The 22,134-nt window shown below is 53.7% G+C and overlaps 2 protein-coding genes across 2 annotated transcripts in view; both read left to right on the top strand.

Annotated features, from left to right (window-relative positions):
• LOC306815020 (serine/threonine-protein kinase PAK 3-like) overlaps positions 1-11,689 on the top strand; it is a gene marked incomplete at its 3' end in the record, with an annotated part of 24,114 nt that extends 12,425 nt beyond the window's left edge. Inside the window, exons 3-10 of the mRNA XM_079331593.1 lie at positions 8,260-8,323; positions 8,946-8,994; positions 9,311-9,423; positions 9,683-9,800; positions 10,549-10,648; positions 10,932-11,128; positions 11,225-11,362; positions 11,603-11,689. Coding sequence (XP_079187719.1) covers positions 8,260-8,323; positions 8,946-8,994; positions 9,311-9,423; positions 9,683-9,800; positions 10,549-10,648; positions 10,932-11,128; positions 11,225-11,362; positions 11,603-11,689 — 866 coding nt within the window. The remainder of the gene's footprint in view (positions 1-8,259; positions 8,324-8,945; positions 8,995-9,310; positions 9,424-9,682; positions 9,801-10,548; positions 10,649-10,931; positions 11,129-11,224; positions 11,363-11,602) is intronic.
• A 3,092-nt stretch (positions 11,690-14,781) lies between these two features.
• Positions 14,782-21,998, top strand: LOC306815004 (serine/threonine-protein kinase PAK 3-like; the record flags this gene model as incomplete). Its single annotated transcript, XM_079331573.1, has 12 exons — positions 14,782-15,193; positions 16,137-16,174; positions 16,560-16,682; positions 17,674-17,797; positions 18,486-18,549; positions 19,171-19,219; positions 19,536-19,648; positions 19,908-20,025; positions 20,774-20,873; positions 21,157-21,353; positions 21,450-21,587; positions 21,828-21,998. The coding sequence occupies 12 exons, from the start codon at positions 14,782-14,784 to the stop codon at positions 21,927-21,929; spliced, it is 1,578 nt and encodes a 525-aa protein (XP_079187699.1). The 3' UTR covers positions 21,930-21,998.
• Between the last annotated feature and the right edge of the window lie 136 nt (positions 21,999-22,134).

The following is a 22,134-nucleotide window of genomic DNA, read 5'->3' as shown; positions in this document are numbered from 1 at the left end:
GAGAGCGTTTCAGCCAGATGCCATTGGATTCTGGACACAGGTCTAATGTGTCTGCTTCCCCCTCTGCTACCACAGGGCTCTCAAGAATATCTTTGCCATGACTCCTCTTAGCCAAGTGCATGTGGTTTTTCCTGAAAGCAGGAAGGCTTTAGGAATCTCAGATGCATTCCAAGGAGACAGAACATTTCAAAGAGTGTTGAAGCAGCACCTTCTTTCCCTTCTCTTTTCTCACCGTTATGTTGCTCCCTGCCTCTCAACTCCATGACAGAGCTGTCAGTCTCGTGGAGACCTTTCCTTTTCTCTAGGTTGGAATCAGGTGCTGAACTTTTCCCCTTGCCTCTGTCCTTCTCTCTCAGTGCCTGCAAGGACTGCGTTTCCTTCATTCACGCCAAGTCATCCACAGAGACGTCAAAAGCGGCAACGTTCTTGTGGGCATGGACGGATCTGTCAAGTTGGGTGCGTATCCCTGGGCAAGTGCAGCGTTGACAGCATGTGCTCTGGGGCAGCTTTTGGGTGACTATCAGTTGCCCAGAAGTGCTGCTGGGCCAGTGTGTGGAAGGTGGGAATGTTTCTGTGGCAGCCAATGCCTTATTTCTCTGGCTCCGGCCCGTGGGAGCAGAGCACGGCTGCTTTTGCAGCCGGCTGCAGCGTGGTGCCTTGTCAGGCGTGGGGTGGGCAAGGCTTTTGCCTGGTTTGGCAGGGGAAGCTGCCTCTGACAGACTCTGTTTTTCTCCTCAGCTGACTTTGGCCTCTGTGCTCAGCTCAGCCGCGAGCGCAGCAAGCGCAGCTCCAGGGTGGGCACTCCCAGCTGGATGGCACCGCAGGTGGTGAGAGGAGAAGCCTACGGCCCCAAAGTGGACATCTGGTCGCTGGGGATCATGGGCTGGAAATGGTGGAAGGGGAAGCTCCTTACCAGAGGGAAGCCCGTCTGAGGTAAGGTGCAGCTTCTAAAGGGGCTGCTTCTAAAGGGCTGAGAGCTCTTGTGGCTAGGAAAGCAGCAGCTGCAGTGTCCTCTTCCATTTCTTGTAGGTTTTTGAACTGATAGAAAGGAACGGGCCCCCCAAACTGCAGAAGCCCAGGCTCCACTCGGCTCTCCTGCGCGACTTCCTGCGGTGCTGCCTGACAGGCAGACGAGGACAGGCGCTGGTCTGCCCAGGAACTGCTGCAGGTGAGAAAAAGCAAGCGGCCAAAGGGCACTGCGGGCTGAGGAGCCCCGCAGGAGAGGATAAAGAGGAGGGTGGGCCACGGTGGGCCTGGTTGAGGCAGGGGTGGCACAGGAAGCTCGAGGGGCAGATGCTGCCCCGGTCCTCTTTGTGCGTCTTCCCGGCAGCCAGAGCAATCCTGCTGGAGCCTGTGCTCTTGCCAAAGTGACAAGGGTTTCTTCTTGTTTTGTTTTTCCTCTGGGCAGCATCCATTTGTGATCTCAGGCGATCCTGCCTCCAGCCTGGCTGCTCTGATCATCTCAGCCAAGCAAGTGCAGGAAGAATGGAGATGACACGCTTGCGCCTGAGGAAGACTCCGTGCCCCGCCAGCTGAGAGGAGTGGAGAGGGCATGCCTGCTCTTCAGTCTGAGATTCAGCCATCCCCTGAATTTTCTTTGGTGCTCTGCCAGAGTTAGGAAATGGCACGTTTGGAGATTTTCCTAGGTTTAGTTAGGTGTTAGTTAGGACTGTAGAGTCGAGAAAGCTTCATTAATGGAGCATTATGTAGATAAGAGTAGATGTACTTTTGATGTAGGGTAGCTCAGAATTATCCTTTAAGGAGAAATAAGAATGAAGCTAGCAAAGAAGAAGCTGAGACTCAGAAGAACTGGACTATGCATGTCTGTGACCTGACAGTGCTCCAAAAAGCAACTGGAAGACAAAATGAGAAAGATGAAGATAAAGAAGTAGCCAGAAGAGGCTGTGTTGCAGCCCTTAGTTTCAGCAGTGGCAATAAAAGCTCAGAAGCCTCCAGAGCCCTGGCAGGTTCCCTTCCTTGCCACGCTGGGTCTGAACTGGTGCGTGCCTTGGAAGCCGTGTGCTGCGGACGGCTTCTCCCGTTCACGGCTTTGCGCTGCTTGCCAGAGGCCCAAGGCTCTTCCCCCTGACGGAGGGTCCCCTCCCCGCCCCACAGGTCCCTGACAGCTGCCCCACACCAGCTGCCCTCTAGAGATGTTGTCCCTCTCGCCCTGGAATCCCCCAGCGCCAGCCGCCCCTCACGGCGGGGCAGGAGGAGGGACCAGGCCCCGCTTGCCCCCCTTTCCTGGCGGTCTCTGGCTATGGAAGAGTAAAGGAGGGCTGAAAGAGCACATTTTGCTGACACTTCCCTCTCTTCAACCTTTGCGCCTCCAAGGAGCTCTGCTCCAGGGGATCCAAGGGCCTGCACTGGGCTTTCCTTGCTGAGGTGTCATTCCTCCTTCTCTAAGGCCTGCAATTGCCTGCTTGATGGGAGCTGACTTGCAAATGGGGAAAACCAGACACTTTCCAATTGAGGGAACTCTCCTGGGTAACTCTTGGGGCTTGGGCTTTGTTCCCTTACTGCTCCAGTTGAAAGAATTTTTCCCATTAGTATGATAAGGAAGCCTGCCTGGGTTACACCCAGCCTTTTTTCAGGACTCAAGAGAAAGTGTAGGTGGGCACTGGGCTCCGAGAGTTTTCACTTTCGCCAGCGAGGTGAGGGAGGACGACTGCCCCGTCTTCAACTCACGTGGGTGGAACACTGGGAAGCCAGGCTCTCTGCTGTGGGACAATGCTCTGCATCCACTCCAGCCTACTGCCTCTAAAACCACAGCTGACCAACAAAACTGAAACCATGAGCAGAAAGCCCTTCCTCCACCTCTTCTCCTGTGTGGGACACAGCTGCCACTGCCCCTTTCCCCCCGTCCTGTCTGCCACCTGTGCACTAGCACGGGCCCCAGCCCACCTTCCACCCACCGGCACCGAGGGCAGGGCGGAGGGTGTCTGCGGCTGAGAAAAGGACTGGAACGGAGTCATTTCTTCTGTTTTGTTATTCATTTTCACAGCTGCTATTGTTTCTGTTTGTCCAGTTAGATATATTAGGAAAGACCTGTTATTCCTATCGCATTACCTTTGTCTGAGAGACCCTGATTCCAAAATGATAATACTCGGGAGGGAGGGAGGGGGCTTATATTCTCTGTTTCTAGGAGGACCTTGTGCCTTTATTGGCAGACACCTGTCCTTCAAACCAGGACAGTAACTGCTGCAGATTTTCAGCAATAGAATTTCACACCTACTAAGAGTAACAGAGAATGAAGTATATTGGAAAAGGTTGTTGAGCATATCAAGTCCAATGTGTAACCCACCACCCTCTCATTAACCAAATCACGGCACTGAGTGACACAAACAGACTATTTTTTCAACAAGGATGGGCCAGGCCTTCGCAATTGCATTGATTTTCAAGTACTATCCCCCAGCATGTGATGTGTGAAGAGCCCAGCCTAAGGCCCCTCAAAGACGCTGTCTTGTCCACCTGTTGCACACAGGTCAAAGCCCCTAAAGGGAAGGCCGTGTAAAATCATTCCTCAGGTCTGCTACTACAGCTGAGGAGGAAAGGACTGGGGGAAAGTGACTCAGCTGAATTGGAGGTAGAAAAGCCACTGTAGAGGTAGAAAAACCATTCTAGAGGTAGAAAAAGCATTGCATGTCTACGTCGTGCTTCATGGGGATTGGTTGAATGATGCTTTTAAGACTGAAAAGTGTAAAACTCTCTACAATCAAGTGGCTCTCCTTTGCACCTGCCTGGGGACTCCGCGTCACTACAGACCCTCACCTCACGCCCCAACAGATGAGCATCTGTGTGGGCTGAGTCACCACACAAGCAAGATAAGCCAGGGACCATTTTGCCATGGTTGAGCAGAGTTGGTTTCCAGAGGAGTTGTGTGCGCATTGATCCCTCCTGGCACCCAGTAGTTTCTTTCTCTCTCAAGCTGGTTCTGCTTTAATTTGGGATTCTACAAGACAAGACTGAGTGCACGTCATTTCTACTGGATTTGGCAATGCAAATGCCTGCAGGGACCCTTCCAGGGAGCATGGAGCCTGGGCAAACACCTGTGAGAGTGCGCCTTTGGACTGTTGCAAAGGGGCCTTCTTTGGGCTCGACATCTGCAGGCCATTGCAGAGCCGTGGGCCACAGGCTGCAGCCAGAGCTGCAACACAACAAAGTGTGGCAGCCCAAGAATCAGCGCACGGCTCTTCTGGATGTTGTGAGACTTGAAGTTGCCCGAGGAACACGAAGGAGCAGAAGAAGAGCTTTGCATCAGGAGATAAGCAGCATCTCCCTGACCCAAAGGAGGTCACGAGCCTCCAAAGTGAGTCAAAGCAAAGTGGACACGCACAAGATGCAACTGCACACCGCAATAGGCCTGGAAATTTATTTCTCTTGCTCTTCTTTTGTCCCCATCAATGTCATTGAAGAAGTTTGGTTTGAAAAGCAAATGACATGCCAGAAATCTGAAGCACACTTTCTTTTAGTCAAAGCCTTGGGATCAAAAGTCATGTTTGCTTGCATCTCTTAGGCTCCAGATGGTTCAGTGCATTTTCTGAGTTTTTCTGGGATGTCTCGAGCGCTGGCTCATGGAGCATGAGGATTTTTGCTGGTGTTTTATGCCTGAGGAGAAACCCGCCAGGCTTTTCCTTTGGCATCATCTGTACAGGAGATGGGTTGCTGGGCTCAAGGACGGCAACAAAGGCAGAGCAGCCGCTCTTGTGAGGTCCAGCAGCGGCGCACGTCACAGCGCTGTCAGCACAGCGCCGTCCCGGTGCGCGCAGGCCTCGCTGCCCAGAGCAGCTTCTTGCGCTCTCTGGCTGCTGAGATCCTTGTGAGCTCTCAGCAGAAAGTCTGCACCCCGAGAGGAGCCTTGCTTCAAAGCGTGCAAACCTGCAGAGCACTTCCAAAATGATCGGGAAAGCCTGTGCCGCGGTTTGCACCATATTTTCTGTTGCCTATTCTGGATACTACCTGCTGCAGCTGACTCGTAAGTGAAGCTTTATCCTGGGATGGCATCACCTGGCCTGTGCTTCACTCTGCTCTTTATGCCTGAGTAGTCACCAGTGTTGATTTGGGAGCAAAATGACCGTTCAGCTGCCCCCACTGTGGGAAATCTGTTGCCAAAAAGGGTCAGTTCCTGAAAGGGTGTTTCTGTACCAGGCGCTGGGTGGAGAGTATTTGCAGTTTAACCTGCAGCAGTTGTGTTCCCTACACGGGACAGTGCATGGCAGTGGAGTCTGTCATTCCTTCAGCTTGCTGCTTCAACTAGACCACCTGCAAAATGCAGACTCTATGGAGAGATCCTCAGAAACACTTCTAAAAACTCTGCGCTTCTCTCCGGCAGTGAGGGAAAGCATCTTGGCTGCACATTCTGCCATTTAGGGGCCTTGGCCATCTGACTTGACCCTTTATGGTGTGCCAAGACGGCGATTCCCTTGGCCATGCAGCACAAACTCCAAAGCAGTTTAGGGTTTGCTGTGAAGCCAGGAGGGCTTCCCCAGGGTCTTCAGCAGAGAACTGCCACAGGGAAGAGGGCCCGTGGGGGAAACTTTCCTTGGGCATGGTCTTCAGAAAATTGATGGGGATTACTGCATGCAATTTCTAAAGACGTACATAAATGCAGCAAAGAGAAGAGGAAAACATTGCTTGAGCTGTTGGGTAGAACAGAAACTCTGCCTTGTTAAAAAGCAGCAGGCAATTCCTTGACCGTGATTCTATTTGCCCCGTGGCACAAGCAGCCCAAACATAGTCAGAGCCTAGGGTAGCGTCCTTGTTGTTCTCTTCCTTGCCGTGGCAAAGAACGATTGCTCCTGGAGGCATGTTGGGAAAGGGGAAATGTTCTCTTTTGGGACTAAAATCTTCTCTGGTACTCCACAAGACAGGCACATTTCTAAGGGCATCTGACTCCTTTTCCTTTGCTCGTTGCAGGTCAACTGAGACGCACATGGAGAAAAGACGTTCCTTTGGTGAGTGGAGAAGGAACTTGTGACCTTGCTGGTGTGTAAGAATTGTGGGGCGAGCTCTGAGCTTGGCCTGTTGCAGGAGAGTGGAGAGTGCCAGCCTGGGAGACTGATAGAAAGCCCAAGTGGCTGTTGGCCTCAGCAGTAGCAAAGGCAGCACTGGCTCTTTCCTCATTTTCCAATGAAAAGCCTTTCATGAGAAGAAAGCCAAGTGCGTCAGCCAAAATGCACAGCAAGATGGAGTCCCAGCTAATTCACCCATCTTCCTAGGAGTGTCATGACTCTGAATTCCACTTGTGATTCCCCTCTTGTGGCTGTATACGCAGCTCAACAGAAACCAGCTCCTAAAGCTTTGGCTGCTCCCAGTCTCTCTCACTGCTTTCTTTCTGCAGGGTTCAACGGCAGACTCAGCATCTCCTCTGGCTCCCTCTCTTGCTGAGGAAGAGGCAAAAGAGGAGCAAAACGACATCAAGACGCCAGCTGCTGTCCCTCCACAGCCACAACATGCAGAGCCAGTGAGTGGCACCTGTGGTTGTCAGTGCCTTTGGTGCAAAGCCAAGCTTCAGGTTTTGGAGGAGTCAGCCCTTGGTGCCGGTGGCTGAAGATGCTGGGGGCTCTGTGCCTGCCATGACTTAGTGCTGCTTCAGCCAAGCCAGGCACCCCTGCCTGATAGGTTCTGAATTTGGACATGGAAGCAGCTCTTTGCGGGCATGCTGAGAGGTTCCGAGAATGTCCCGTGGCATCAGACAGCGGGCAGCATTAAATTAGGGCCAGTGTAGAAGTGAGCCCCTTGGTGCCCCGTGTCTGTGCAGGCTGCCTGTGCTCAGCGGGCAGAGCGCTCCAAAGGAGCAGACCACAGCCCTGCAGGATACTCAGGAGACACTGGTCCCTGGAAGGACCCTGCCCATAATTAGCATGGGCTAATTAGCTGCAGGAGCAACACAGACTGCGCTGCACTTGCACAGGGTGCCAGCAGAGCTTGCTGAGGAGAATCCTAGGCAGCTCAGCATTGTAAAGGGCAGTGGGTCTTGGAAGGGCTGGGATGCAGCTCTGAAGGGCCACTCCTTCAAGCCTGAAATGCAGAGGGGAAATGAGCAAAACAGATCCGAAAAGGCACATGCTCTTGGGTGTCTGCTTAGACACCTGCATGCCAGCTGCGGGCTATCTCAGTTGTTCAGGGGAACAAGGAAGAAGAAAAGAAACCAGGCTCTGGGGCCATGCTCTGATCTCCTCCTGGATCTTTGCAAATGCTTCAATACCTTGTGGCAGGCCTCTAGCAGAAAAGCTGATAAAATGTTGCATGTAACAGTCAATCCATGAGCTCCTGTATCCTAGTAGCCCATGGGGTTTTCCCATTGCCTCTGAGTAGGGGACATCCAAAATCCCCCAGCCGAAGTGGCCAGGCGGTGGCTGACAGCAGCTCCCTAAAGCCTTGCCCTTCCCATGTGCTCTGCGGAGCACGTGTGCCAGCCACCCTTCTGACGGGCAATCCTTTCCTCTCCAGCTCCACACACCCTCTGCACTTCAGCGAGCCGCCGCAGCAGCAGCGCCTGCGGCTGCCAGCGCTCGGTCCAGCAGCCCAGCCCGGCAGCCCCAGAGGAGAGAGGAGCAGAGCCGGAAGACCCTGAGTACGTCTGGTGTATTCTTGTTGCCAGAGCACTGTGTTGTCTGCGTGTCTCGCTCTTGGCGTGGCAGAAGCTCCTTCCCGGTTGGGTGTCTCACAGGCACTTGGGCCTCCCTGCAGAACCTGTGCCTGTGCTCTGAGGCGGCGACAGAGCGCTGGGGCTGCTCCTGGTGCCCCTGAGGGCAGCTGGGACTGCCTTGGCTCTGCCTGGGCTGCCTTCTCTGCCAAAGACAAAAGCAGAGAGGATTGTTTCTGCTTGAGCAGAAGGCTGGCCCCTAGCTTGTGACCAGGGCCCAGGCAGCTCTCTTGCCCCAGCTGTTTTCTGCCTGTGGGTTTACTCCTCCTTTGGCTCAGACACTTTTTGCTACTAAGTGGCTCTGCTAGTGAGAGTTGATGTGACCAGAGAGGCTGCAAGGCCTTGCCTTTGCTCTGAGGGCCCAGTTCTTAAAGGCCCATCCTTCTGGCTTATCTCATGAGATGCTGTGCTTGAAACAAACAAACCCTTCTTGGAAAGGCCAGCTGCTGAAAGGTGGAGAAGATTGCCCTCCCACCTGCTGATCTCAGCAGCTGCAAGCCAAGTGACTGCAAAGGTCCCAGAGCTCGCCACAGTGGGGCTGCACTTGGGATCATGTGTGGAGTGGCTTCCGTGCATGACAGTGAGTGTCTTGCACTGCTTTTGTCTTTCAGGGAGCATTGTGAGTCTGGGCCAGCCGAGGCAGAGATACACGGCATTTGAAGAACTCGGACGTGGGTAAGTGTGACCCCTGCTCCTTCTACAAAAGTGTGGGCCACGTCTTTGGCTGGTGCAATATCAAGCGTGAAGTCAGGCAAGCTCCAAACACGGTCAAACTCAGCCTTTCCCTCCTGCCACCTCTCAGGACTGCTGAGTCAGGGCAGTCCAAAGGCATCATCAAAGACAATTGGGTGCCGGCCATGTCCTGTTTGCGCAAGGAGCAGGAGCTGGAAGATCTCCTGCCTCTGCAGCTTTATGGCCTAGAAGAGCACCTTGGCACTCAAGAATTACCAGAGTCTCAAACACAGTGCTTGGAATATGATTTTTCTCTACAGTTTTACATGTGCATGCATGCAAACCCACACATGAGTACAGTTGCCCTTAGGTTTGGAACAGATCTAACTGGGCGTGTGCCTTGGAGATTTGCAGCAGCCCTTGGTCTTTGTGTTGGAGCTGATTTTGCTCTTGCACACCCTGCCCTCCATGGCACAGGCTGGGGGGGCTGATGAGCTACAGGCTGAAGAGACTCTGCAGTCAGGCATTTTCTAGAGTGGCCAGGCAGCCTGGGGACGTCTTCTGCCTGGGCTTGCTTTCACTGCCACAGACTGAAGGGCTTTCTCTGCTGCCATTTTCTTTCCAGGGGATTTGGAGCTGTTTATAAAGCCCTCGATGCCAGCACAGGACAGCAGGTAAAGTGTTGACACCCCCGGCAGATTTTGCAGCTCTGGAGCGCTTTCCCTTTCACTGCTGTGAGCTCAGCCTGCAGCTTTGGGTGGCCGCTCCATGTCTGCAGAAGAGGCTGTTGCTCTGAAGCACAGTCTTGGTTCGGAGTGCAGAATGCACTGGGGACGGGCTGTGCTGCTTCTCCTAAGCTCTGCTGTCCAGTACTGGGGCAGTTTGGCACAGCTCACTGTGTCATTGCACAAGAACTTGCTCCGTGAGATCTCCCTGAGATCTCGGGCAAGGAGTGACTTCTCAAGTTAGTGGTCTTCAATGTCCTTTCAGGTGGCCATCAAGATCATGAGCCTTCAGGAGGAGACATTAGAGGAGCTAGCTGTCAATGAAATCCTGGCCATGAGGGACAACAGGAACGCAAATATTGTCACCTACTTCGACAGGTTGGGCTGCTGTCATTTTGCTGTTCCTTTAGATTGGGCAAGGCAGAAGAGAGACAGCCCTTTGGTGCATGCCAGAAAAGGGAGCTGCCGGTGATTTCTGTCGTCATTGCCTGGGCACGACAGGAGGTGGCACTCGGCGTGCAATGATCTCTTGTGGCACACGTAGCTTGGAGAGCAGGTGCAAAAGGCTGGCTCAGGCCCTGGGGTGAGCGAGCTGTGGCCATTGCTCTCTGGCCATGCTCTGGTTTTCTTCTTCCAGCTACCTGGTGGATGGGGAACTCTGGCTGGCCATGGAGTTCATGGACGGCGGCACGTTGTCGGATGTGCTGAGGGCAGTGTACCTGGAGGAAGGACAGATCGGCGCTGTCTGTCGGGAGGTGAGGGATGCCGCTTGTGCTTGCCCTGGCCTGCCCAGCATGGCCCTTGTCAGTTGGTGGGAAGGAACTGCAGAGATTTCTTGCTCACGCCTTTCTTTTGGAGATTCTGTCACATCACAGAGAAGAAGAAGAAGGACCATCTGCAATGAGCTGCCTGCCGGTTTCCCTGCACTCCCTGGGCTCTGTTCTTGCACGCTGGCATACTGTCTGTCCTCTGGTGCTCAGGCTCACTCACTTCCTTGCTTTCACTTCTTTTGTCTTGTCAGCTTTTCCTCTCAACCTCTGCACGCATCCTATCTGGCTCTCCTGCATTCCTTGCCCCTCTAAGCAGGCTTGCAGGTGTCAAATTTTCAAGCTCAGGGCAATGGAGATGTCCTCAGCCTCAAAGGAGAGCGTTTCAGCCAGATGCCATTGGATTCTGGACACAGGTCTAATGTGTCTGCTTCCCCCTCTGCTACCACAGGGGTCTCAAGAATATCTTTGCCATGACTCCTCTTAGCCAAAGTGCATGTGGTTTTTCCTGAAAGCAGGAACGGCTTTAGGAATCTCAGATGCATTCCAAGGAGACAGAACATTTCAAAGAGTGTTGAAGCAGCACCTTCTTTCCCTTTCTCTTTTCTCACCGTTATGTTGCTCCCTGCCTCTCAACTCCATGACAGAGCTGTCAGTCTCGTGGAGACCTTTCCTTTTCTCTAGGTTGGAATCAGGTGCTGAACTTTTCCCCTTGCCTCTGTCCTTTCTCTCTCAGTGCCTGCAAGGACTGCGTTTCCTTCATTCACGCCAAGTCATCCACAGAGACATCAAAAGCAGCAACGTTCTTGTGGGCATGGACGGATCTGTCAAGTTGGGTGCGTATCCCTGGGCAAGTGCAGCGTTGACAGCACGTGCTCTGGGGCAGCTTTTGGGTGACTATCAGTTGCCCAGAAGTGCCGCTGGGCCAGTGTGTGGAAGGTGGGAATGTTTCTGTGGCAGCCAATGCCTTATTTCTCTGGCTCCGGCCCCGTGGGAGCAGAGCACGGCTGCTTTTGCAGCCGGCTGCAGCGTGGTGCCTTGTCAGGCGTGGGGTGGGCAAGGCTTTTGCCTGGTTTGGCAGGGGAAGCTGCCTCTGACAGACTCTGTTTTTCTCCTCAGCTGACTTTGGCCTCTGTGCTCAGCTCAGCCGCGAGCGCAGCAAGCGCAGCTCCAGGGTGGGCACTCCCAGCTGGATGGCACCGCAGGTGGTGAGAGGAGAAGCCTACGGCCCCAAAGTGGACATCTGGTCGCTGGGGATCATGGGGCTGGAAATGGTGGAAGGGGAAGCTCCTTACCAGAGGGAAGCCCGTCTGAGGGTAAGGTGCAGCTTCTAAAGGGGCTGCTTCTAAAGGGCTGAGAGCTCTTGTGGCTAGGAAAGCAGCAGCTGCAGTGTCCTCTTCCATTTCTTGTAGGTTTTTGAACTGATAGAAAGGAACGGGCCCCCCAAACTGCAGAAGCCCAGGCTCCACTCGGCTCTCCTGCGCGACTTCCTGCGGTGCTGCCTGCAGGCAGACGAGGACAGGCGCTGGTCTGCCCAGGAACTGCTGCAGGTGAGAAAAAGCAAAGCGGCCAAAGGGCCTGCGGGCTGAGGAGCCCCGCAGGAGAGGATAAAGAGGAGGGTGGGCCACGTGGGCCTGGCTGAGGCAGGGGTGGCACAGGAAGCTCGAGGGGCAGATGCTGCCCTCGGTCCTCTTTGTGCGTCTTCCCGGCAGCCAGAGCAATCCTGCTGGAGCCTGTGCTCTTGCCAAGTGACAAGGGTTTCTTTCTTGTTTTGTTTTTCCTCTGGGCAGCATCCATTTGTGATCTCAGGCGATCCTGCCTCCAGCCTGGCTGCTCTGATCATCTCAGCCAAGCAAGTGCAGGAAGAATGGAGATGACACGCTTGCGCCTGAGGAAGACTCCGTGCCCCGCCAGCTGAGAGGAGTGGAGAGGGCATGCCTGCTCTTCAGTCTGAGATTCAGCCATCCCCTGAATTTTCTTTGGTGCTCTGCCAGAGTTAGGAAATGGCACGTTTGGAGATTTTCCTAGGTTTAGTTAGGTGTTAGTTAGGACTATAGAGTCGAGAAAGCTTCATTAATGGAGCATTATTTAGATAAGAGTAGATGTACTTTTGATGTAGGGTAGCTCAGAATTATCCTTTAAGGAGAAATAAGAATGAAGCTAGCAAAGAAGAAGCTGAGACTCAGAAGAACTGGAGTATGCATGTCTGTGACCTGACAGTGCTCCAAAAAGCAACTGGAAGACAAAATGAGAAAGATGAAGATGAAGAAGTAGCCAGAAGAGGCTGTGTTGCAGCCCTTAGTTTCAGCAGTGGCAATAAAAGCTCAGAAGCCTCCAGAGCCCTGGCAGGTTCCCTTCCTTGCCGCGCTGGGTCTGAACTGGTGCGTGCCTTGGAAGCCGTGTGCTGCGGACGGCTTCTCCCGTTCACGGCTTTGCGCTGCTTCCCAGCGGCCCAAGGCTCTTCCCCCTGACGGAGGGTCCCCTCCCCGCCCCACAGGTCCCTGACAGCTGCCCCACACCAGCTGCCCTCTAGAGATGTTGTCCCTCTCGCCCTGGAATCCCCCAGCGCCAGCCGCCCCTCACGGCGGGGCAGGAGGAGGGACCAGGCCCCGCTTGCCCCCCTTTCCTGGCGGTCTCTGGCTATGGAAGAGTAAAGGAGGGCTGAAAGAGCACGTTTTGCTGACACTTGCCTCCCTTCAACCTTTGCGCCTCCAAGGAGCTCTGCTCCAGGGGATCCAAGGGCCTGCACTGGGCTTTCCTTGCTGAGGTGTCATTCCTCCTTCTCTGAGCCCTGCAATTGCCTGCTTGATGGGAGCTGACTTGCAAATGGGGAAAACCAGACACTTTCCAATTGAGGGAACTCTCCTGGGTAACTCTTGGGGCTTGGGCTTTGTTCCCTTACTGCTCCAGTTGAAAGAATTTTTCCCATTAGTATGATAAGGAAGCCTGCCTGGGTTACACCCTGCCTTTTTTCAGGACTCAAGAGAAAGTGTAGGTGGGCACTGGGCTCCGGGCTTTTTTCACTTTCGCCAGCGAGGTGAGGGAGGACGACTGCCCCGTCTTCAACTCACATGGGTGGAACACTGGGAAGCCAGGCTCTCTGCTGTGGGACAATGCTCTGCATCCACTCCAGCCTACTGCCTCTAAAACCACAGCTGACCAACAAAACTGAAACCATGAGCAGAAAGCCCTTCCTCCACCTTTTCTCCTGTGTGGGACACAGCTGCCACTGCCCCTTTCCCCCCGTCCTGTCTGCCACCTGCGCAGTAGCACGGGCCCCAGCCCACCTTCCACCACCGGCACCGAGGGCAGGGCGAGGGTGTCTGCGGCTGAGAAAAGGACTGGAACGGAGTCATTTCTTCTGTTTTGTTATTCATTTTCACAGCTGCTATTGTTTCTGTTTGTCCAGTTAGATATATTAGGAAAGACCTGTTATTCCTAGCACCTTACCTCTGTCCTGAGAGATCCTGATTCCAAAATGATAATACTCGGGAGGGAGGGAGGGGGCTTACTATTCTCTGTTTCAAGGAGGACTTTCTGCCTTTATTGGCACACACCTGTCCTTCAAACCAGGACAGTAACTCCTGCAGATTTTCAGCAATAGAATTTCACACCTACTAAGAATAACAGAGAATGAAGTATTGGTACAAAGGTTGTTGAGCTTATCAAGTCCAACGTGTAACCCACCACCCTCTCATTAACCAAATCACGGCACTGAGTGACACAAACAGACTATTTTTTCAACAAGGATGGGCCAGGCCTTCGCAATTGCATTGATTTTCAAGTACTATCCCCCAGCATGTGACGTGTGAAGAGCCCAGCCTAAGGCCCCTCAAAGACGCTGTCTTGTCCACCTGTTGCACACAGGTCAAAGCCCCTAAAGGGAAGGCCGTGTAAAATCATTCCTCAGGTCTGCTACTACAGCTGATGAGGAAAGGACTGGGGGAAAGTGACTCAGCTGAATTGGAGGTAGAAAAGCCACTGTAGAGGTAGAAAAACCATTCTAGAGGTAGAAAAAGCATTGCATGTCTACATCGTGCTTCATGGGGATTGGTTGAATGATGCTTTTAAGACTGAAAAGTGTAAAACTCTCTACAATCAAGTGGCTCTCCTTTGCACCTGCCTGGGGACTCCGCGTCACTACAGACCCTCACCTCACGCCCAACAGATGAGCATCTGTGTGGGCTGAGTCACCACACAAGCAAGATAAGCCAGGGACCATTTTGCCATGGTTGAGCAGAGTTGGTTTCCAGAGGAGTTGTGTGCGCTTGATCCCTCCTGGCACCCAGTATTTTCTTTCTCTCTCAAGCTGGCTCCTGCTTTAATTTGGGATTCTGCAAGAGAAGAGACTGAGTGCACGTCATTTCTACTGGGATTTGGCAATGCAAATGCCTGCAGGGACCCTTCCAGGGAGCATGGAGCCTGGGCAAACACCTGTGAGAGTGCGCCTTTGGACTGTTGCAAAGGGGCCTTCTTTGGGCTCGACATCTGCAGGCCATTGCAGAGCCGTGGGCCGCAGGCTGCAGCCAGAGCTGCAACACAACAAAAGCGTGGCAGCCCAAGAATCAGCGCACGGCTCTTCTGGATGTTCTGAGACTTGAAGTTGCCCGAGGAACAGCAAGGAGCAGAAGAAGAGCTTTGCATCAGGAGAAAAGCAGCATCTCCCTGACCCAAAGGGAGGTCACGAGCCTCCAAAGTGAGTCAAAGCAAAGTGGACACGCACAAGATGCAACTGCACACCGCAATAGGCCTGGAAATTTATTTCCCTTGCTCTTCTTTTGTCCCCTCAATGTCATTGAAGAAGTTTGGTTTTGAAAAGCAAATGACATGCCAGAAATCTGAAGCACACTTTCTTTTAGTCAAAGCCTTGGGGATCAAAAGTCATGTTTGCTTGCATCTCTTAGGCTCCAGATGGTTCAGTGCATTTTCTGAGTTTTTCTGGGATGTCTCGAGCGCTGGCTCATGGAGCATGAGGATTTTTGCTGGTGTTTTATGCCTGAGGAGAAACCGCCAGGCTTTTCCTTTGCATCAGCTGTACAGGAGATGGGGTTGCTGGGCACAAGGACGGCAACAAAGGCAGAGCAGCCGCTCTTGTGAGGTCACAGCAGCGGCGCCACGTCACAGCGCTGTCAGCACAGCGCCGTCCCGGTGCGCGCAAGGCCTCGCTGCCCAGAGCAGCTCTTGCGCTCTCTGGCTGCTGGAGATCCTTGTGAGCTCTCAGCAGAAAGTCTGCACCCCGAGAGGAGCCTTGCTTCAAACTTGGGGTGGCGTTCAGCGTGCAAACCTGCAGAGCACTTCCAAAATGATCGGGAAAGCCTGTGCCGCGGTTTGCACCATATTTTCTGTTGCCTATTCTGGATACTACCTGCTGCAGCTGACTCGTAAGTGAAGCTTTATCCTGGGGATGGCATCACCTGGCCTGTGCTTCACTCTGCTCTTTATGCCTGAGTAGTCACCGAGTTGATTTGGGAGCAAAATGACCGTTCAGCTGCCCCCACTGTGGGAAATCTGTTGCCAAAAGGGTCAGTTCCTGAAAGGGTGTTTCTGTACCAGGCGCTGGGTGGAGAGTATTTGCAGTTTAACCTGCAGCAGGTTGTGTTCCCTACACGGGACAGTGCATGGCAGTGGAGTCTGTCATTCCTTCAGCTTGCTGCTTCAACCTAGACCACCTGCAAAATGCAGACTCTATGGAGAGATCCTCAGAAACACTTCTAAAAACTCTGCGCTTCTCTCCGGGAGTGAGGGAAAGCATCTTTGGCTGCACATTCTGCCATTTAGGGGCCTTGGCCATCTGACTTGACCCTTTATGGTGTGCCAAGACGGCGATTCCCTTGGCCATGCAGCACAAACTCCAAAGCAGTTAGGGTTTGCTGTGAAGCCAGGAGGGCTTCCCAGGGGTCTTCAGCAGAGAACTGCCACAGGGAAGAGGGCCCGTGGGGGAAACTTTCCTTGGGCATGGTCTTCAGAAAATTGATGGGGATTACTGCATGCAATTTCTAAAGACGTACATAAAATGCAGCAAAGAGAAGAGGAAAACATTGCTTGAGCTGTTGGGTAGAACAGAAACTCTGCCTTGTTAAAAAGCAGCAGGCAATTCCGTGACCGTGATTCTATTTGCCCCGTGGCACAAGCAGCCCAAACGTAGTCAGAGCCTAGGGTAGCGTCCTTGTTGTTCTCTTCCTTGCCGTGGCAAAGAACGATTGCTCCTGGAGGCATGTTGGGAAAGGGGAAATGTTCTCTTTTGGGACTAAAATCTTCTCTGGTACTCCACAAGACAGGCACATTTCTAAGGGCATCTGACTCCTTTTCCTTTGCTCGTTGCAGGTCAACTCAGACGCGCATGGAGAAAAGACGTTCCTTTGGTGAGTGGAGAAGGAACTTGTGACCTTGCTGGTGTGTAAGAATTGTGGGGCGAGCTCTGAGCTTGGCCTGTTGCAGGACAGTGGAGAGTGCCAGCCTGGGAGGCTGATAGAAAGCCCAAGTGGCTGTTGGCCTCAGCAGTAGCAAAGGCAGCACTGGCTCTTTTGTCATTTCCAATGAAAAGCCTTTCATGAGAAGAAAGCGAAGTGCAGCAGCCAAAATGCAGAGCAAGATGGAGTCCCAGCTAATTCACCCATCTTCCTAGGAGTGTCATGACTCTGAATTCCACTTGTGATTCCCCTCTTGTGGCTGTATACGCAACTCAACAGAAACCAGCTCCTAAAGCTTTGGCTGCTCCCAGTCTCTCTCACTGCTTTCTTTCTGCAGGGCTCAACGACAGGCTCAGCATCTCCTCTGGCTCCCTCTCTTGCTGAGGAAGAGGCAAAAGAGGAGCAAAATGACATCAAGACGCCAGCTGCTGTCCCTCCACAGCCACAACATGCAGAGCCAGTGAGTGGCACCTGTGGTTGTCAGTGCCTTTGGTGCAAAGCCAAGCTTCAGGTTTTGGAGGAGATAGCCCTTGGTGCCGGTGGCTGAAGATGCTGGGGGCTCTGTGCCTGCCATGACTTAGTGCTGCTTCAGCCAAGCCAGGCACCCCTGCCTGATAGGTTCTCAATTTGGACATGGAAGCAGCTCTTTGCTGGCATGCTGAGAGGTTCCGAGAATGTCCCGTGGCATCAGACAGCGGGCAGCATTAAATTAGGGCCAGTGTAGAAGTGAGCCCCTTGGTGCCCCGTGTCTGTGCAGGCTGCCTGTGCTCAGCGGGCAGAGCGCTCCAAAGGCGCAGACCACAGCCCTGCAGGATACTCAGGAGACACTGGCCCCTGGAAGGACCCTGCCCATAATTAGCATGGGCTAATTAGCTGCAGGAGCAACACAGACTGCGCTGCACTTGCACAGGGTGCCAGCAGAGCTTGCTGAGGAGAATCCTAGGCAGCTCAGCATTGTAAAGGGCAGTGGGTCTTGGAAGGGCTGGGATGCAGCTCTGAAGGGCCACTCCTTCAAGCCTGAAATGCAGAGGGGAAATGAGCAAAACAGATCCGAAAAGGCACATGCTCTTGGGTGTCTGCTTAGACACCTGCATGCCAGCTGCGGGCTATCTCAGTTGTTCAGGGGAACAAGGAAGAAGAAAAGAAACCAGGCTCTGGGGCCGAGCTCTGATCTCCTTCTCACGATTTTTGCAAATGCCTCAATACCTTGTGGCAGGCCTCTAGCAGAAAAGCTGATAAAATGTTGCATGTAACAGTCAATCCATGAGCTCCTGTATCCTAGTAGCCCATGGGGTTTTCCCATTGCCTCTGAGTAGGGGACATCCAAAATCCCCCAGCCGAAGTGGCCAGGCGGTGGCTGACAGCAGCTCCCTAAAGCCTTGCCCTTCCCATGTGCTCTGCGGAGCACGTGTGCCAGCCACCCTTCTGACGGGCAATCCTTTCCTCTCCAGCTCCACACACCCTCTGCACTTCAGCGAGCCGCCGCAGCAGCAGCGCCTGCGGCTGCCAGCGCTCGGTCCAGCAGCCCAGCCCGGCAGCCCCAGAGGAGAGAGGAGCAGAGCCGGAAGACCCTGAGTACGTCTGGTGTATTTCTTGTTGCCAGAGCACTGTGTTGTCTGCGTGTCTCGCTCTTGGCCGTGGCAGAAGCTCCTTCCCGGTTCGGTGTCTCACAGGCACTTGGGCCTCCCTGCAGAACCTGTGCCTGTGCTCTGAGGCGGCGACAGAGCGCTGGGGCTGCTCCTGGTGCCCCTGAGGGCAGCTGGGACTGCCTTGGCTCTGCCTGGGCTGCCTTCTCTGCCAAAGACAAAAGCAGAGAGGATTGTTTCTGCTTGAGCAGAAGGCTGGCCCCTAGCTTGTGACCAGGGCCCAGGCAGCTCTCTTGCCCCAGCTGTTTTCTGCCTGTGGGTTTTACTCCTCCTTTGGCTCAGACACTTTTTGCTACTAAGTGGCTCTGCTAGTGAGAGTTGATGTGACCAGAGAGGCTGCCAAGGCCTTGCCTTTGCTCTGAGGGCCCAGTTCTTAAAGGCCCATCCTTCTGGCTTATCTCATGAGATGCTGTGCTTGAAACAAACAAAACCCTTCTTGGAAAGGCCAGCTGCTGAAAGGTGGAGAAGATTGCCCTCCCACCTGCTGATCTCAGCAGCTGCAAGCCAAGTGACTGCAAAGGTCCCAGAGCTCGCCACAGTGGGGCTGCACTTGGGATCATGTGTGGAGTGGCCTCCGTGCATGACAGTGAGTGTCTTGCACTGCTTTTGTCTTTCAGGGAGCATTGTGAGTCTGGGCCAGCCGAGGCAGAGATACACGGCATTTGAAGAACTCGGACGTGGGTAAGTGTGACGCCTGCTCCTTCTACAAAAGTGTGGGCCACGTCTTTGGCTGGTGCAATATCAAGCGTGAAGTCAGGCAAGCTCCAAACACGGTCAAACTCAGCCTTTCCCTCCTGCCACCTCTCAGGACTGCTGAGTCAGGGCAGTCCAAAGGCATCATCAAAGACAATTGGGTGCCGGCCATGTCCTGTTTGCGCAAGGAGCAGGAGCTGGAAGATCTCCTGCCTCTGCAGCTTTATGGCCTAGAAGAGCACCTTGGCACTCAAGAATTACCAGAGTCTCAAACACAGTGCTTGGAATATGATTTTTCTCTACAGTTTTACATGTGCATGCATGCAAACCCACACATGAGTACAGTTGCCCTTAGGTTTGGAACAGATCTAACTGGGCGTGTGCCTTGGAGATTTGCAGCAGCCCTTGGTCTTTGTGTTGGAGCTGATTTTGCTCTTGCACACCCTGCCCTCCATGGCACAGGCTGGGGGGCTGATGAGCTACAGGCTGAAGAGACTCTGCAGTCAGGCATTTTCTAGAGTGGCCAGGCAGCCTGGGGACGTCTTCTGCCTGGGCTTGCTTTCACTGCCACAGACTGAAGGGCTTTCTCTGCTGCCATTTTCTTACCAGGGGATTTGGAGCTGTTTATAAAGCCCTCGATGCCAGCACAGGACAGCAGGTAAAGTGTTGACACCCCCGGCAGATTTTGCAGCTCTGGAGCGCTTTCCCTTTCACTGCTGTCAGCTCAGCCTGCAGCTTTGGGTGGCCGCTCCATGTCTGCAGAAGAGGCTGTTGCTCTGAAGCACAGTCTTGGTTTGGAATGCAGAATGCACTGGGGACAGGCTATGCTGCTTCTCCTAAGCTCTGCTGTCCAGTACTGGGGCAGTTTGGCACAGCTCACTGTGTCATTGCACAAGAACTTGCTCCGTGAGATCTCCCTGAGATCTCGGGCAAGGAGTGACTTCTCAAGTTAGTGGTCTTCAATGTCCTTTCAGGTGGCCATCAAGACCATGAGCCTTCAGGAGGAGACATTGGAGGAGCTGGCTGTCAATGAAATCCTGGCCATGAGGGACAACAGGAACGCAAATATTGTCACCTACTTCGACAGGTTGGGCTGCTGTCATTTTGCTGTTCCTTTAGATTGGGCAAGGCAGAAGAGAGACAGCCCTTTGGTGCATGCCAGAAAAGGGAGCTGCCGGTGATTTCTGTAGTCATTGCCTGGGCACGACAGGAGGTGGCACTCGGCGTGCAATGATCTCTTGTGGCACACGTAGCTTGGAGAGCAGGTGCAAAAGGCTGGCTCAGGCCCTGGGGTGAGCGAGCTGTGGCCATTGCTCTCTGGCCATGCTCTGGTTTTCTTCTTCCAGCTACCTGGTGGATGGGGAACTCTGGCTGGCCATGGAGTTCATGGACGGCGGCACGTTGTCGGATGTGCTGAGGGCAGTGTACCTGGAGGAAGGACAGATCGGCGCTGTCTGTCGGGAGGTGAGGGATGCCGCTTGTGCTTGCCCTGGCCTGCCCAGCATGGCCCTTGTCAGTTGGTGGGAAGGAACTGCAGAGATTTCTTGCTCACGCCTTTCTTTTGGAGATTCTGTCACATCACAGAGAAGAAGAAGAAGGACCATCTGCAATGAGCTGCCTGCCGGTTTCCCTGCACTCCCTGGGCTCTGTTCTTGCACGCTGGCATACTGTCTGTCCTCTGGTGCTCAGGCTCACTCACTTCCTTGCTTTCACTTCTTTTGTCTTGTCAGCTTTTCCTCTCAACCTCTGCACGCATCGTATCTGGCTCTCCTGCATTCCTTGCCCCTCTAAGCAGGCTTGCAGGTTGCAAATTTTCAAGCTCAGGGCAATGGAGATGTCCTCAGCCTCAAAGGAGAGCGTTTCAGCCAGATGCCATTGGATTCTGGACACAGGTCTAATGTGTCTGCTTCCCCCTCTGCTACCACAGGGCTCTCAAGAATATCTTTGCCATGACTCCTCTTAGTCAAAGTGCATGTGGTTTTTCCTGAAAGCAGGAAGGGCTTTAGGAATCTCAGATGCATTCCAAGGAGACAGAACATTTCAAAGAGTGTTGAAGCAGCACCTTCTTTCCCTTTCTCTTTTCTCACCGTTATGTTGCTCCCTGCCTCTCAACTCCATGACAGAGCTGTCAGTCTCGTGGAGACCTTTCCTTTTCTCTAGGTTGGAATCAGGTGCTGAACTTTTCCCCTTGCCTCTGTCCTTTCTCTCTCAGTGCCTGCAAGGACTGCGTTTCCTTCATTCACGCCAAGTCATCCACAGAGACGTCAAAAGCGGCAACGTTCTTGTGGGCATGGACGGATCTGTCAAGTTGGGTGCGTATCCCTGGGCAAGTGCAGCGTTGACAGCATGTGCTCTGGGGCAGCTTTTGGGTGACTATCAGTTGCCCAGAAGTGCTGCTGGGCCAGTGTGTGGAAGGTGGGAATGTTTCTGTGGCAGCCAATGCCTTATTTCTCTGGCTCCGGCCCCGTGGGAGCAGAGCACGGCTGCTTTTGCAGCCGGCTGCAGCGTGGTGCCTTGTCAGGCGTGGGGTGGGCAAGGCTTTTGCCTGGTTTGGCAGGGGAAGCTGCCTCTGACAGACTCTGTTTTTCTCCTCAGCTGACTTTGGCCTCTGTGCTCAGCTCAGCCGCGAGCGCAGCAAGCGCAGCTCCAGGGTGGGCACTCCCAGCTGGATGGCACCGCAGGTGGTGAGAGGAGAAGCCTACGGCCCCAAAGTGGACATCTGGTCGCTGGGGATCATGGGGCTGGAAATGGTGGAAGGGGAAGCTCCTTACCAGAGGGAAGCCCGTCTGAGGGTAAGGTGCAGCTTCTAAAGGGGCTGCTTCTAAAGGGCTGAGAGCTCTTGTGGCTAGGAAAGCAGCAGCTGCAGTGTCCTCTTCCATTTCTTGTAGGTTTTTGAACTGATAGAAAGGAACGGGCCCCCCAAACTGCAGAACCCCAGGCTCCACTCGGCTCTCCTGCGCGACTTCCTGCGGTGCTGCCTGCAGGCAGACGAGGACAGGCGCTGGTCTGCCCAGGAACTGCTGCAGGTGAGAAAAAGCAAAGCGGCCAAAGGGCCTGCGGGCTGAGGAGCCCCGCAGGAGAGGATAAAGAGGAGGGTGGGCCACGTGGGCCTGGCTGAGGCAGGGGTGGCACAGGAAGCTCGAGGGGCAGATGCTGCCCTCGGTCCTCTTTGTGCGTCTTCCCGGCAGCCAGAGCAATCCTGCTGGAGCCTGTGCTCTTGCCAAGTGACAAGGGTTTCTTTCTTGTTTTGTTTTTCCTCTGGGCAGCATCCATTTGTGATCTCAGGCGATCCTGCCTCCAGCCTGGCTGCTCTGATCATCTCAGCCAAGCAAGTGCAGGAAGAATGGAGAGGACACGCTTGCGCCTGAGGAAGACTCCGTGCCCCGCCAGCTGAGAGGAGTGGAGAGGGCATGCCTGCTCTTCAGTCTGAGATTCAGCCATCCCCTGAATTTTCTTTGGTGCTCTGCCAGAGTTAGGAAATGGCACGTTTGGAGATTTTCTTAGGTTTAGTTAGGTGTTAGTTAGGACTGTAGAGTCAAGAAAGCTTCATTAATGAAGCATTATTTAGATAAG

This window comes from Erithacus rubecula (genome assembly GCF_903797595.1).
Source record: "Erithacus rubecula genome assembly, contig: SUPER_Z_unloc_5, whole genome shotgun sequence".
NCBI classification, from domain to species: Eukaryota; Metazoa; Chordata; class Aves; order Passeriformes; family Muscicapidae; genus Erithacus; species Erithacus rubecula.
The sequence above is the reverse complement of the archived record's forward strand: the minus strand, read 5'-3'. Positions and strand labels throughout refer to the sequence as shown.